General features: G+C 32.7%; 1 protein-coding gene across 1 annotated transcript in view; it reads left to right on the top strand.

The window, feature by feature from the left end:
- LOC130896171 (solute carrier family 22 member 3-like) overlaps positions 1–16,046 on the top strand; it is a 28,234-nt gene extending 12,188 nt beyond the window's left edge. The window contains exons 3-8 of the mRNA XM_057804083.1: positions 193–299; positions 6,279–6,433; positions 6,949–7,138; positions 8,905–9,335; positions 13,358–13,539; positions 15,797–16,046. Coding sequence (XP_057660066.1) covers positions 193–299; positions 6,279–6,433; positions 6,949–7,138; positions 8,905–9,335; positions 13,358–13,539; positions 15,797–15,955 — 1,224 coding nt within the window. The 3' untranslated portion in view covers positions 15,956–16,046. The remainder of the gene's footprint in view (positions 1–192; positions 300–6,278; positions 6,434–6,948; positions 7,139–8,904; positions 9,336–13,357; positions 13,540–15,796) is intronic.
- The last annotated feature ends 1,632 nt before the right edge of the window (positions 16,047–17,678 follow it).

Consider the following 17,678-nt stretch of genomic DNA (forward strand, 5'->3'; position numbering starts at 1 on the left):
TCAACCTGTAATGGATTCAACAATTATTAGCAAATCACTTTTTGAATACCTTATTACCTTACATTGCTATAATGTGAAAATGTAGAGGATTTTATTGATTTAATGGAGAAAACTTTTTGTTTTGATACGATTTGCGGTATGCTAATAAATTTGATATGTACACTTCAATGTCAACTATTATATTTGTTGTAGTTTGGGATACATTGTGAAGAAAACGTATGGAAATTAACAATAGTAGGTACAGTTTCTATGTGTGGAGAGCTCGTAGGTCTATCTTATTCAGGATTTATTTCCGACAGGTGAGAAATCATGAAAAACATCGATAAAAATAATGTTTGTAGTTGTATCCCCATCATTAATTGAGGAAAATGACGGAATTTTGCGAAAACATGCAAATTTTCCATAAAAAATTTTACTTTTGATCTTTTTCACCAAAATAATAACAAATAATTGTTTATTTTTCTGAATTCAAGATCCGATTCCATTAATCGACTAAGAAAAATTACTATTATCTATCATATTGTAACGTTTTTCGTATTTTTATCATAATTTGCTGACACACTATACACTATTTATAATACTTCACTTATAAATTTCACTTAAATAATGTTTTACTTTACTAATTTGTTCTATTCACTACTAAAACTAAACTAACTGCGTTTAAGCAAATAATTTATATAAATAGACTTTCCCAGAAATTATTTAAAAGAAATACTGTAAATAAACCGCCTTCTATTATAAAAAGATCTAAAAGGAAACATCAAATGCGCGTCCACTATTTATATAAAAACAGATAAAAGGCGCCGCGCAAATTCTCTGAAATTTAAAAATTCAACCCATTTCCCGAGCTTGTTAGTAACATTACCGCCTACTTAAATGAAAGTTCCTCCCGGAACTCATGGATAACCAAGAGTGGATGTTGCCTAAATCGGCAACTGAACCCATTCCTGCTTTTTCTGGTTATAAAGAAATAAGGTACCACCTTCACCAAGTTCTGATTAAGGGGAAAATAGTCGCAAATTAATATGTGCACCCAAGTATCCAGAAATATCATCTCCACCATGTTCCTGACGACTCGTCAATCCAACTAGTTACTTATTATCTTGGTCATAGCCAGATTCCCACACATCGTGGTACGTGAATTGATCTTAAAATTCATTTTTGATCACCAGGTAAAAGACGTACGTTTTGACTGCGTCTAGTCGAGGCCTGAGATCTAATCTTCAAGCTACTCTAAAAGACCAAACTTCTTCCGTCAGACGGTTGCTAATTCTCGTGCGTTCACGGGGGGCAGGGATGTTGCAAGCAAGAGAATAATTTTCCGGTAGAGTGTTGTTTTTGACAGGCTTAAGGACACATTTATTTACATTATCAGGAGAGAAATAATGTAAGCTCAATATTTGTTGTAGCAGACTTTTTATAATAATAAACTAATTTCAATGTTTGTATTTTCCTAAACCAACTTTGAATTATCGTCTTATGAGTAGCTAGTTCAAAATCAATATCAACTTGATAAGGATATAAGGTAATACATTTTTCAGAAGCTATAGGAACAACATTTTTGAAAGCAGTAATGTCCGTTGTTGAAAGTTTATTCGGTAAAAGGCACAAGATCAACTTAATATAATTTTCATTGGGAACGAAATTATTTGAAAGTGCCATCCATGTAAAATGTTTCAATCAATGTCCAATAAGAAATATTCTCCTTGGTCAGTTTTTAAAAGATCTGTATTATTTATAAAATCATGAATATCGTTCATGTATTTTGAGATGTTTCCGGTAATCTTGAATCGGTTTAAATCGAATTGAATTTAAATCTTTTTTTAATGAATTGCTCCTTATACGGTATTTCAACAATTTCCTAATGTGCAATCTTTGCAGGTGTTTCGCATATGTCGGTAGTTAGTTTGCGTTTTAATTACTTACAGCTTATCTACTTAGTTTTGCACATTTGCCAAATTATTATGATCTATATCAAAATCCATGATATTGTCACTTTCTAAAAATAAATACAAACTAAACATATTTATTAGAAAAACGAAAAAAGTGTATAAAACGAACTCACTTCCATCGATATGGCACTTTGTTTCACATCCTTCTACTATGCATCACCAAGAATTTAAATTTCAAATAATTAATTACAAGCAATTTGTTTTCAAGCTGACCTAGCGTAGAATCTACTAATAATGTCATTTTTAACAAACACCGATACCACGTCATCTCTTTAAAGAATAAAGAACGGAGCAACGAATTTATTATTTAAATTTGACAAAAAGCAATGCTAATATTGAGGGTAGAATTTGTGCATTATAATGTTTCATAGAATTTTACAAATACACAACACTTTCCACAAATTTGAAAAATTCAATTCTCTATTGTATATTGTTTAGTGTCTACCCAATCTCAAAATGCAATTTGAAGGATTTAGAAATTCTAGAGTTTCATTTCTGCATTTTCAAACTTTACAAAGTGGTTTAGTTACTAAACTCAAGGTAATACTTTTAATAAATCCGTCATGAGTTGTACTACCTGTACACCTTACAGTTCACCGTAGAATTTTACCTGTGCTGTCTAATGTTAGCCTCATACGGTTGTCTTGCTGTTTTCATTATATTGCCAACAATACTAACTCAAAATTTCAATATTACGACATCGGATTCAATGAAAAACATATTTGAAAGAAAATTTACAGTAGTTATTATCTTGAGAAATAATTTAAGGAAGGAAAATAAGGAATATGAACAATATGTGAAGTTTGGAGCATACGTTTCTTTCATTATCGAAACACTCTCAAGGACTCTTCATTGAACTTAGATAGTAATGATAACTGTTCTTTTTTTCTGTCTCATAATTGGTTAATTGTCTTGTAGGAAATAATTTTCAAAATTGTCTGTTCAATTTTCACTTCATTGTGTGAAGTTGTACTGCTGTGGTTTTCTTGTTTCATAATTAATACTTACACCACTTTTCTCATTCCATTTTTATTGTATTTGTAGTATTCATTTCCAAAATTAAAAGATGCAAGCCCTAATAATGCTGTCGCGTCTTACGTACCACAGACACTCTTGTGAAATCTGTTAATCAGACCTATGAGTTAACAGTACATTGTAAACTCCATTATTGTGATGAGTTGTCGAATCATATTTAAAAATAGTTAGAAACCACGTTAACAAGAAATTTTCTGCATACGTTTATTTTGAAAATGGAACATTGATCCCAAATCTCCCCATTTTGAAAGAATTGCGATCAAATGTTAAGCACAACTGAAATTTATTTTACTTTATAATGAAGATGTTTATTTGAAAAGTGGCAAAAGTCTTTGATCATATAATTTCTTCATAAACAATATTTTCCGCTGACTTTTCATTAACAATGCGAACAAATTTTATTTAGAACTCATGTGTGAAAAGGCTGTCGATATCAAAAGCATTGAACGCTTCCTGTCACGATTTGAACGAACTTCACGTCCAACTTACTTTTCCTCATTCGTACGGAAATTATTACTTTTTATTGTATCGTTGAGACGTAAATGTTAGAAATGAAAACATGATTTATTTCTTTCCAAAAATCAAACTAGATATTTATGCAAGTAATTATTAATACTATTGAACACTACTGTTGAAATGGAAAAAAATAATTCATAAATACTTTTAAAACACAATTCGTGATTGCTTGTGTGACGAAAAAAGACTATTCTTTCTCTTAATGCCGTGCACCACAAAAGCAATGCTGTCAATAATTTCAGTTCAATATAAATATTCAAGTTTATACTGAAAATGAGTTTGTCTCGTCTTCTCTCAGGTTTGATTGGAAATTTACAACGAAAAATAATGATAATGACTTGTTAAAATTATCGTCAAAAACAGATATGATTGTTAATATCTTCAGACGTTATCAATAGTAAAGATAAGAATTGGTTAGCTTATTCTGACGATAGATAGAATTTTGATACCCAAAGCCAGCGGTTATTTTTTTAGGAAAAAAAATTATCTCTAAAATTTTACGTATAACAAAAATTTTTAGAAAAAAACTGGCTTGAATATTAAAACAATTTTGAAATGGAACTCACTTTTATTTCAATGTATATCATAAAAGAGCTTCCCTCTATGTACGTCAATGACTAAAAACAATTTAATTACCCGTTAAACTTATCATACAAATTTAAACAATGAACCGATTACACTAGTAGGCAACAGTATACTATTGAAAGATGGCAATATATGAAAATCGATGGAATATCGTAGTACGCCGGTTCCAAAATTTCAAAGTGATGTCATCACGGCTCAACTCCGTCAACGTATTGACAATAATGTTCAGTCAAAATGTTCAATGAAACCAACATGCAATCACCTGTATAATCAATAGTGAATTGCTTCTAAAAGTTAATAGTTGAATCTATATACCTAGAATAGTCCAAGAATTATTGGCTTTATATAAGTAGTGAATAAAGTGCGTTCGCAAAAATCTTTATGCATGCGCAAGATACAAGTCTCAAGAAGCTTTACACAAAGCTACAATTTGCTGCTTAGATCCTTTTTATTATAGTAGTGTTCGTACAACCAGAAGAAAAAATAAAACCAACTCAAATTAAAAAGCAGAAGGGGGGCTGTTAAGTTCGACTTGGGTCCATCATTTCCAAAAATTGAAAATCGGTTCAAGTTTCGCAAGAGACAAGTCATAGAGACCTAAAAACAAAAGAAATTGCACAACAGGACCGTATTTTAAAAAAAGTGTTCTAAGGATTCTATATGAGCATTTACATAAGACAAAAAGTAGGATGCTTCGATTTCTCAGCGCAGTGACGAAGCAGCGTCGAGTAGAATGTTTTGAGTGATTTTTAGAGTTTTGCCGCGAGGACCAAAAAATTTGGTACGGATAATGAAACTGAGACATGCCATTGAGTGGCATCGGAAAGGAGACCCATTATCAAAAAAGCAAAGGTCACGGAAAGCAAGAAATCAAATACAAACCTTGACAACGGAATATTACCTCGACTTACTAAGTCAGTTGTGTCCAAAAATAATCAAAAAGGGAGAATATATTGAATAATGATCAATTAATTGTTTATATATATATTTCTTTAATTTCTTAGACCTTTTAATATGTTTATGACGCTTCGAATTTTCTCTTTATCTTTATCAAAATATGATATTGACACCAACAATTTGCGTATTCATATCGATCAATGGATCACCTTCATCATTAATATCAAAACAAGAATAAAATCAAACTAGAAAAAAAATTAATTTTTCCTAGTCCTTACATCTCAAATATATAGCAGTAGTCAATTAAATTATTTGTAGTTTTATTAGAATTTACAAAATAGAGATATAAATTTTACTTAAATAATTTAGGTCGTTTTTATCATTTATAGCTTTTTCGTTCTTATGAATGTGAACCATTTCTAAAAATCCTCAGTTTTGTATTGGGAACGTGGCAAGGAAACACCAAAGTGGACTAACTTCAATATATTTTCCAAGCTTTCGAATACTTATGTACTCATAGTCTGGGAGTGAAATTATGGTCAAATACAATATAAGTAATATGTATAAATGTTTAACAATGATAAAATTTTACTCACAATAATTAATTAAGATTGCCGGTGATTTTTGATATTATTGAAGCTTGTACAAATTTTTAAACTCATAGAATTCAAATTTTTACAAGCTTTAATAATATCAAAAATCTATGTGGATAGAGTCAAGCTGAAATCGCGATTTCAAATTCTTTCTACACAATTTATTCAAGCCAACACGTCATTTTTGTTCCAAGAAGTATCAGCCAACAACAGGCGATTAACAGAGTATGTTAATCATCATAAAAAATCTGGAAGTCAAATTATAAATAGTGGTGGTTGTATAGTAACAGAATTAAATTCATCAAATTTAATTTCAATTTAAATCTTCTATGAAAAATAATGAAATGGTTGTGATATTGCATTAAAATTTTTGTCCTTAATTTACGTAATATTGGATAAACAGATAGAAACAGATGACTTTTGTTCATTCGACGTATATAGATATAAACTTTCATTTTTACATTCTTTTCAAAATGTTCTTTATAATCTGGTTACTTGTTACCCATGAGTGGTTGGCTGTTAAGAGCTATCTATAACATTAATAATTATTCTTGTTCCAACAATCAAAAAATCAAATATCCATTCATAATAACCTGACAAATGATATTTAAGAGTAAAGCATTATTTGGCAGAACTCCTATGGCTATAGTTAATTTTTGACATGCAATATACATGACATAACATGTGAACCATTCAACAGGTATGGCCGAAAAACAATTTTAATCGCAGGTGTTTTACTAAGTACACTATGTGGGATCCTAAAATCTCTATCTGTGTCCTATACAATGTATGTTATAATGGAATTTCTTGATCCAGCACTAGGAGCCGGAATGTATAATGCAGCTTTTATATTGGGTATGTAAATTTCTATGTTGATGTCTATATCATGAAGTACTGATATTCTGTGCATTTTGAGATACAACGAAACTAAACCAAAGGAATTAGTGTTGGTAACTCTGCATTTTTAATATTACCATAAGACATCGTATACTTTCCAAAATAGCAACAACATTTACCAAGACCGAGACGCAGCTTTCTTTCGAAATACAGAACTGCACTTCTTGAGTCAGTCAATGTCGTATTGTACAGCAGATAGTAACCGTTTGTAGCTCTTGTAATGGTTATTCTTTAATCTGATAGAACGTGGTCGATGTTTGACAACAGAAAATGAGATGTCATTTATCAATTTTTTGAGAATATTTCAAAAGATATCTGGCTTCAAGGTTTTCCAAAAAATAGCTTATGTACCGAAATATATAGCGTCACCTCTATATCTATGAAAAGATTGTTGAACAAGAAAACATAAACTTGTTATGTTATTTCTTGATATTTTATTCCAATTTTCACCCGAATATTTCTAATTTTTGTAGCAATGGAATTTGTGGCACCGAAACATAGGAATTTTGCAAATACAGTGATATGTTGTCTTGTTGCTTCTAGCCAATGTATTTTAGCACTTGCTGCTTGGTTGACTCCTTCTTGGAGAATTATGTTACGAATATTATACATTCCAGGATTTATTGCTATTACCTTTTTTTGGACCATACCTGAATCGATAAGGTAAGAAAATATGATATATTTTGAAGTGAGAATAACATCTAATTTTTGAAAAAAACTTCTAAATGGAAAACGAAACATGACTAAAGCTTTAGTGAAATACGAGGAGTGTGAAGATATCACACTGTACCTTAATCTACTTTTCTACATAATATTGAGACACTTGCCATAACGTGGCACCAGTTTTTGAATACCCTCCTCATAAACTTCTGCCGCCTGACTTGTTAACCACTGTATCCCAACTGTTTTGACTTCGTTATCGTCTTGAAGACGCTGACCGCCCAGGTGTTTCTTCAAGTGCAGGAACAAATGGTAATCGATGGGCACCAGATCAGGGCTGTAGGGAGGATGATCTAGAGTTTCCCATTGAAAATATTTGATGAGATCTTTGGTCCGATTAGCCACATGTGGACGGGCATTGTCATGTAGCAAAACGATACCCTTGCCATAAGTTGCCACGTCTTTTGTTCTGGATTGCACGACGCAGATTGTACAATATGCAATGTGCATTGATTGTCTCATTACGAGGCCACAACTCCACTAGCAATACTCCTTTTTTGTCCCAAAAAACTGTGTACATGATTTTCCGGGCAGAAATTGTTTGCTTAAATTTCACTTTTTTGGGTTATGATGAATGTCGCCATTCCATGGATTGTTGTTTCGATTCTGGTGTGACGTAGGCCACCCATGTTTCGTCATCAGTAACAATTTGGTCTAAAAAATCTTCACCTTCATTGTGGTACCGCTCAATTCACTACCTAAACGTTGGGTTTTGTACAAATCCGTCAACATTTTTGGAACCCAACGTGAACACAATTTCCGGTATTTCAAGTTCTCGGTCACAATGCGATACAAAACACTACGAGAATATTGAGGAAAGTAGTCGCACAATGATGAAATTGTAAAGCGTCTGTTTTCTCTCACCTTTTCGTCCACTTTCTGCACCAAATCTCCATTAACGACCGAAGGACGACCACTCCGTTCTTCATCATGCACATTTGTGCGGCCATCTTTAAATGTTCTCACCCATTCCCTTACTATTCCATCACTCAAATGTTTTGTCCGTAAACTTCACAGATCTCGCGATGAATATCGATCGGTTTCACGCCTTTATCACTAAGAAATCGGCGAGACTCACGATTGTCGGAGGCATCTTTAACACTCGGTAAACAACGTACACAATGAAGAATCAGACTGTAATGGCTTCAGTGCGTAGACAAGAGATGTAGGTAACCAGCGCGCATGTGCGGAACGCCGACCTTGAGGTTGCGGCGGCGGAATCGCAAAACGGTACTTACTTAAAAAATATGCCTCTTATTTTCTTTCCCCTATTCGCTCAATTCTCACTCATCTCTTTAATGGTATATTTAAATATGAGTGAGAAGTTGGAGCCAACAATTATGATACAACTACACACACAACCTGTTTCTCTTGTGTGTGAATGAGTGTTTTGTATGAAAAACCCAAGCTGCCAGTTTATTTTGAAAGAGTTTATTCTCTTATCCCGAAATTATTATTGAAAATCAGTATAAAAAAATTGGAAATAGTAACCAGAGCATCTAACCTCATGACGCTGTATAGTTTTGATCGCAGGATTATCCAGCGAAAGAGTGGGAGATTTGTGTGTTCTAAAAATAAAGAGATAGATATCTAGACAAAATGGTATTGTCAATAAAAATTATTATTGTAGCTGATAGGCGCCTTCGAGTTCTCGAATTCAGCCTCCAATGATTTTGTGTTTATGTTCTTTAATAGCGTTTCTCTTTTAGATGGCTGTTATCGAAAAACAAAATAGAAGAAATTCAGATAATCGTTTCCCGCCTCCAGGGAAAGGAAACCTTGAGTGAGAATACCACTCTTCTAACTTTTTTTCACTCTTACGCTGAAAAAAGGTCCATAGTGACCGAGAAACAATCAGAAACTTTCATAGATGCCGTCAAATCCAGAATTTTACTGCTTAGATTAATACATTGTGCTTTTACGTGGATATGTTGTACTTTTTTATATTTCGGACTAACGATGAATTCGGTTACTTTATCTGAAGATGTTTATTCGAGTTTTATTCTTTCCGCACTCGTGGAAATTCCAGGTTATTTAATTTATTATTACGGAAACTCGAAAATCGGTAGAAGGCTGTTTCTGTCAATTACTTTCATTTCAGCTGGCGTTTCTTGTTTAGCTGTAGGATTTATTCCGAAAGGTTCGTACTAATTATACATAAGAATCAATTCAGTAGGTATATCAAAATTTTTAAAAATTTTATTATGTTAGGTAATTTAAGACGAAGCTAATTATTGATACCATACTCTTCGCATTATACAATGTGATCAAAGTTAACCAGATCTAACGAAACAACATTTTTACGAATTTCAAAACAAATTTTCATTATCTCCAAAATAGTCAATCAAGTTTTTCCACGTTTTATCCAAGTTTCAATACAATTGTTGTTAGCCTCGGCTGGGATAGCCTTCAGTTCCTGAAGCGAATTACTTTTTATGGCTTCAAATGATTCATGGCGCAGATTTTTGATTTTCGAAAAGAGAAAAGAGTCATCTGAGTGAAAAATCAATGAACTGTCTGCCTAAAAATCTTGTCGTTTCTAACTGATTGCTCCAGTCATACGCCTAAAAACGACAGTTTCATCTTATGGAATGAAATGATACTTAATCATCCCACGGTATTTGAAAAAATCAACTCTAATGGACATTCTTTTTACGAAAGAATCAATTCATTGGGTACGAGTCTAGCATTGACATGCATTATACCCAAAACATAAACTAAAGTGTATTGAGTCAATCCATAAGTACCAAAGCTCCTAAATAATTGTGTCTACGACTCCCCAAAACAATTGTCATTCGTATTTTTAACGATTCTGTAGATGTAATTTCAACACAACATTTCAAGCAAATACCTTTTCAGACTTTTTTTCGCCCGGCGTCATGAACAAACAGCTGTCAAACAAACAAACATTAATTGAGACATGGCGATGTAGCCTCACACGAACATCAATAAAGATTGTAGGATAAAACGTACAGTAATTTGACACTCCAACGTTATTGGATCAGATCAACGGCCCTAATGATATTCTGGATAGATATTCTGCACGCAATTGGGATTCCTTTTGGATCAGTAGCTCGTATTATAGCGATTTACTCATTGCTTTAAAGTGTAGCCCCATCTATCCACCAAATTCATGAAACTATTTCAGTATCGTCATGTATCATATTCAATAGTTTTTTCTTCCTTCTACGAGTAATTATCTCTACAGTCTTCGAAAAACCTTGACATCTCGATCTTGTACTTTTTCTCATCAGTTTTGGACACCTACACCAAAGTGTCAGCTTTAGTACGGAATTGCTATTTCCTTGGTCTTGGATTCGACCTTATATGCGCCAAAGTACTTTCTTCTCCCACATGTTTAGTCTCAATTTGTCTCTAGCAGTTATTGCCCAAGTTTCAGAAGCATACATGAGAAATAGCATTAGTACTGTACAATAGATTATCTCTTTCATCCGGCTGCTGAGTAGGCAGAATTTCGGCATCTTTGGGGCACTGTAATATACCTTGTCACCGCTTTCACTCCCTTCTGTATCTCCCATGCACTCTCGTTGTTTTCAGTTTTGAGAGAGCCAAGATATTTGTTGTCAATACGCTCGAATGTGTAATGTAGTCTAATGTAAACGATGCCGTATCTACACAGTCTCGGATGAGCGACATGAATATGTACTTCGTTTTAGCTTCGTTCACACTGAGCCCTGCTTGATTGGATTCTTCATTGATTGTCTAGAAAGCCTCTCTAAGCTCTGTTTACCAGTTCAAATTACCTGTGTAGTTCACCTTCTGTCTCTATCAGTTGAGAAGGGTTCTTCCCTGCGTGGCCTGCGGCCTTACCTGTTCAACCTGGCCTTTCAAAGGTGAGGTTGAACAAAATACATGAAAGACTTTCAGACCTCCTCTGACGTTGAATCCGCTTGATTTTGTGCAGGCTACCTTCATCTTAGAGTTGGTGTTGCACGGGGTAATGACCTAGAAGAAAAAAGTGTTACCAATTGAATTGATCAGACCCTGTAAATTATGATATCCACTGGATAAACCACATTACAAATACTGATCTGATTTCAAACAATGAAAGTTGAACATATTCTTAATAAGATCATACCATTCCTTTGGGAAGTTGAGTTAAATTCATTTAAATCTGATTCACATGAATCATAAATGCAACGAAAAAATTCTCACCTTGCTGAAATCTCCTTATCAACTTTGAAGTTTTCCTCATTCCTTGCCGAATCGACGAAGCGATAAATTATATACCGAGCTTCATTAAATATTTATATATTTTACCCACAATTCTACGCAATTGATAAATTATTGTACCTTTACCATCTGAACACACTCCATTCAAGTGTCTTAAAAAAGAACAAAGCAACAAAATTTATTTCCTCTTGAACTCAAAGTGTGGGCTTAAACAATGGGTTATTAAAATAATGCATTCAGCCCTAGTCAAGAACAAAATGTGCCCTTTTGTTATAGCCGTTACCATAATTTTCTTTCTTTGTCTTTTCTCCTTCACTTTGCGATTTCAATATGAATTATATTAATGAACATTATTAATTACGAAGTAAAAAATTTTTGAATTTCAGTGGTTTGAACACAATATAAATATTTATTTAAATAACTAGCTCATTCCGAAAGTCAAAATTAATAATAAAATTTTATTTCGATTTTACTTAAGACATCACCACATTACAAAACAGTACCACGAGAAAGATGAGCAAATGCTGAGTTGTAATACTAGAAGAGCTTCGAAAGTAATCGATTACTTTACAAATATCGAGAAGCAATCTGCGTTGTTTGATTTACGAATGACATTTAATCGCACTCATCGATAAATTCTACTACTGGTATAGTCTAACTTTTTATACAGGGACTTGATGCAGATGTAGTTAACGTGAAAATAATTCTGTGAAGAAATTTTCTCATACGATCACTCATTTCTGAGTTATTGGCCTTCCAAAGTTGCGAAATAATAACTTATATTCAAAGTGTGTTTGAGCGAATAAATAAAAGCAAAAATGATATTTTCAATCGATTTTTTTAACAAAAGGTACTATATATTCAACTCGATAAAATTTGTGGTTTAGGAGATTTGTAGATTCTTAATAATAATTTGTAATTATTTTTTAAAAATACCATCGAACATTTCCAATTGAACTGCATACTGTCGAACATCGTGTAGGAAAAAATTGAAATGTAGCAGAATTTAGGTGGTTAGCCTACAACTTATCAAATAAAAACAAAAAAGAAAAAACTATAATAAATCTCGAAGTGAGCCCTTTGCACTTCTATACACTATATTTCTCTGAACTTGAAGCAGCATTCCAAGACTCTACCTTATAGAAGTTTATTCTTTCGACCATTTCTCGACTCTAAACGAGAAATTTTTTCGTTGTAATATTATTTTCTCGTCAACTACTCACTCCCGAATATTTTGCATCAATTCCCGGAACACTCTGTATTTATTATCACATTTCTAAATCATGAAGGTTTTTTAAAATAAACTAATTTCCTTTCTTTATTGTTAAGTTTTGAACTAAATCTAATCACTTGATATTTTCCAATAAAAGTATAGTACATATAATAGAATATCTAGAAGTTTCCAAAAATTAGAAAAATATACAGGGGGCTGCATCTTAAATAAGAGAGTTGGTATTGGCCACTAACCCAACACACCCTCATTTATGTATCAACGAATTTATTCCATTTTGCTCTTCCACATATAGATGAAAACTATATCGGTATTTAGTTTATAACAGAAATTTTAAAAAATATTATACATTATTCCATCGCATATCTCGAATTTTTTATTTATTGTGTTGATCGATGTGTGGACTAAACTGCTGATATTATTAAAATCGATAATTTTCTTTACAATTATATAATGAATTTTAGCTCTTCACACAATACCGAATACTGCCTCAAAATATATTCCAGATTGTTCGAATCCAATTGTTTGGCTTATTTCTTAACTTAAAGCTATTTTGAAGCAATTTTAAGAGGTTTTCTGACTTCTTGAAAAGTTACCACAACACATTAAACCACGTCGTCGCTTATTTACACGACCTATCACTTCGTAATTTCTATTGGTTGTCGGAAAAAAATTATATCATAATCATATTTTAGCAATATTATTATGAATTCTAGAAATTTATGTGAGATTTTCAGATTTACATTGGTTGAAATTGACATTATACTTGGTGGGAAAATGTTCAGCAACAATAAGTTATACTGTGATTTACGTTTATACAACAGAAATGTTCCCGACTACTTGTAGGCATTCCACGCTATCAGTATGTTCAATGCTGGGACGATTCGGATCTATGCTAGCACCTCAGATTCCATTTATGGTAGGTATTTATATCAAGCAATAACACTGGCCGACAAGATTTTCTTAAAATAGGCGAGACCTTCATGTTTAAATTGGAAAAACCCCTCCAATAATAGAAAAAATATTTATTAGCCCCAACACATACCACTTCAATAGTTTAATTATCCCTGTTCACATTATCAGGTAGGTAATTTTATAACGGTAAATTGCATGGCCCAAAAAAATACATGGACTGTATTATTCAGAATAATAAACATAAAAATAACATTAAAAATTAGTAATAATAATCTGTATATTCTGTAGTATTTTATTATAAGTGGTTCTCTGTTCATAGGCAATTTTCCGATAATGCGGAAAAAGCCTATTTCAAATATTTTGGAACTTTAATTGGAGACCAAGACGAGCCCCCCACGCGTGCTGTATTAGTTGTTGCATATCATTGGTGCAGTGGATGAATAAGAAAAAAAAACTTTTGCAATTCCAATGGTATGGCGGGGACCTACTAACCATTTTAACGATTGCTATTTTTGTCTAACAATGACTGAAGGTTATTCTAAGAGAGCACAAGAACGAGTATTCAAATGTGCCGTCCACTATACGACCTGTTTCTCATAACGAGGATTTACCAGTACCAATTGCGCCTTCAGATCCCCAAAATATTGGTTTAGAAGATACTGGAGACAACGTATCATCAGGAAGCTCCGACGAACAATACAGCGACCCTATTTTAACTCCAAGTAGCAGTTCCGGCGAGCCACATTTGATTGTTCAAAGTGAGTTGATTGATTTAGCACGTGATTTGGAGTTATCAAAGCAGCAGTCGTTGTGTGCGTGTACGGATATTGTTGGTCTAATTAAAGGAACTTGATATTGAGCATAATCCCAGTGAGTGGCGTCTGTTTATTGACTCGTCTAAATAAAGTTTAAAAGCAGTGTTATTACACAATGGAAATTTAAAACCGTCTATACCAGTTGCTCATTCTGTGAAAATGAAAGTAACTTAAGAAAATATTAGCTTGCTTTTAGACAAAATTAATTACAAGTATAAGTGGCAGATACGTGGGGACCTGAAGGTGATTGTAATTTTAATGAGACTTCAGGGAGGGTTTACGAAACATTGCTGTTTTCTTTGTCTACTGGACAGTAGATCAGCACCATGTAAAAAAAATGGCAAGCAAGAAGTGAGTTACAACCGGAATCTCAAAATGTTAAGTTTATACCCTTTGTAGATCCCAAAAATGTCCTTCTGAACTCTCTTCACATTAAACTTGGATTGATAAAAAACTTTGTAAAGGCTATGGATAAAGTGGGTGATGGATTCAAATACCTTAGATAAGTCTTTCCCCAGTTGAGTGATACCAAAATAAAGGGAAGTCTTTTTATTGGGCCACAATTAAGAAAATTGGTGGACGATGACAATATTGCAAAAAAGCTCACCAGGCAGGAACTTAGAGAATGGAAGGCATTTGTTAGTATAGTGAGGGGATTTTTAGACAACAATATGAATCCAAACTACCAACAGTTAGTTGACGCAAAAAAATCCCTTGGTGCTCGAACATCATTGAAAATTCATTTCCTCCATTCCCATTAGACAGTTTTTCCCGAAAATTTGGAAGCAGTCAGAGATTAGCAGGGTGAAAGAAGGTTCCACCGAGATATTAGAACAATGGAAATTCGGTATCAAGGACGATGGAATTTGGCCATGGTGGGTGATTACTGTTGGTTTTTAATTTAATTTAAGAGAATGTGCAACCCCTCATAAAAGGAAAAAGTAGAGCTAATTGATATTTAGAGTGATTTTTTTTCAAAGTTGATTTTCGAAGAAAGTATTTAGAGATATCATACAAACTTATATGCCTGGTTCTTTCTGTGAAACCAATAAACATCCGTTCGATTTGATTACTTAAGTAGTGGGAGAACAATCAGATCTTATGTTCAAAGTTTTAGATTCCATAATTGTTATAAATTCTCTTTAGTAATGAATTTGTCATAGAAATAAATATTCGTCACTCGTGCAAAAGCAATTTAAACTATTCAAGTAAGACTCTAAATGTGAACATGGGTTTTCGTTTCTTTTTCTGTGAATTATCAATAAAATATTATCTACTTCTCACAATCATCTTATTCAAAAGTTTATATTCTGTTGGTAACTTTCAGAGCCAAATAATATATCGAAATATGTACACAAACTTGTTAATGTTGCTTTTTAATTATAGTTGTATATGTTCCACAGTCTTGGAAATCTCGTTAATTTAATAATTAATTCTCATTTTCAGGCAAGAATGTACGAAATCCTGCCTTTAATTTTGTTCGCGATCATTGGTTCGACCTCTGGAACTTTAGCGTTGTTATTTCCAGAAACACTGAATACTAAACTGCCAGAAACAATTCAGGAAGCAATCGATATTGGCAAAAACCAAAAGCGGAACATCTAATACTATAAATTCGGTATATTATTCAAAGAAGAAATAATCGATTTGACAAATTGGTGAAACGATAATATACTGAGAATTTCCAAATCTCAAACAACGAGTTTTTTCTAATTTCACCTCTTCAACAGAGCTATTTTTTTTAACAAAATATGTATTAATATGAGATAAATCATTAATTTTATTTCATCTTACACGTATACAAGTAGTACGTAGTCATCTGGTAATTGATATATTGCTAGAATTCAAATTTACCGTACCTAATTATGGATTTAGTAATCAACGTCGTCATTAGATATAATTAACATGTTATTTGTTGAACTTCCTTTCCATTCAATTCCTCAGGGATTTCAAAATAGTAAACACAAACAACGTTGTTTTGGAAAACGATGGTAGTTTAGTCTCGATTTGAATTCCAAATCTTTATTCTTCCCTATACACCGTTTGAAATTCTAAACTTTTGATAATACACATGTAAATTTTATCCATTCATTACACGGAAAACTTATCAATTGACATTTTTTGGAAATAATTGTGGCTTTGCTGGAAATTTTGTCGTAATGACTTGTTTATATTGTGTAAAAAAATTTGTAAATACCTTTCATTTGATTCTTGTTTTCTTTTGTAAGCCGTTATATATACCTACATACCAAAGAATTTGGGAATATAGAAATGAAGCCGTTCCTGTACAGGTAGCTGAAAGGGTGAATAGATCGATGGGCAGTGTATGAATAAGAGTGAGTGGATTATGATTGCCTTGTTTTGTTAGGAGTGTACCAAATTAATCTGATAATAAGAAATTTTGAGACTAACACCAACAAAGCAACTGTTTTTAGATATTATGTGTGTGTATAAATTAAATTGAATAGGGGAATGGAATGGAATGCGAATTCTTTTTTCATCTTATCGTATGATAACGAGTTTCTTTCAATCAAATGGAAGATATTTGTGATATATTTTTAAACACAAAAGAAGCAAAGATATTAGTATGAAAATATGAATCAATATCTCCACTAGATTCAAAATAAAAAAAGGAGATTTTGTTTTCAATGACAGTTTACAGATAATGAATATGAGAAAAAATGAATACCAGACTAAGATACAAAAAAAGAACAGGTCAAAAGTTTTAAATATCTTGGATGACATAACAAGATGGAAATGTGGAACAAGAAATAAACAAGAAGACTGGAGTGATCGTTATTCAACACATTTTCTAGCCAAAAAGGAAATACCCAAACGAATGAAATCAGAAATATATAAAAAAGTAGCCGTTGAAACTTACTCAAAAACAATAAAGCATAATATAAAGTACAGAAATGAGATTCCTAAGAAAAGAAAGACACGTGAAAATGAGGGATAGCATCATAAGAAAAAAATTGAACCTCAAACCAGTTCAAAACAAAATCGAGGACAGCCAACTATAGTGGTTTGGCTTTGTCATGAGAAGAACAAGAAAGGAAGACCGAGAAGGAGATGGACAGAACAAATAAAGATAGTAGAGAAAAAATAAGGAATAAGATGGCAGAAAATTAAACAAAAAAATACAGGATGGGAAAAAAACAGAAACATCTGTGGAAAAGGAGTCTACACAATAACATAACTATAGCAAGCCTTTCAACTGAAAAGGTTAAAAGGTATCAGGATTGAATAAGTAAAGTATTATGTGTTGAATTGGTGTGTAAATGTGAAATACCTCCTTTTCCTGTTGGCGCAAAATTGTACTTATTCA

The sequence above is a fragment of the Diorhabda carinulata genome, chromosome 7 (assembly GCF_026250575.1).
Source record: "Diorhabda carinulata isolate Delta chromosome 7, icDioCari1.1, whole genome shotgun sequence".
Classification (NCBI taxonomy): domain Eukaryota; kingdom Metazoa; phylum Arthropoda; class Insecta; order Coleoptera; family Chrysomelidae; genus Diorhabda; species Diorhabda carinulata.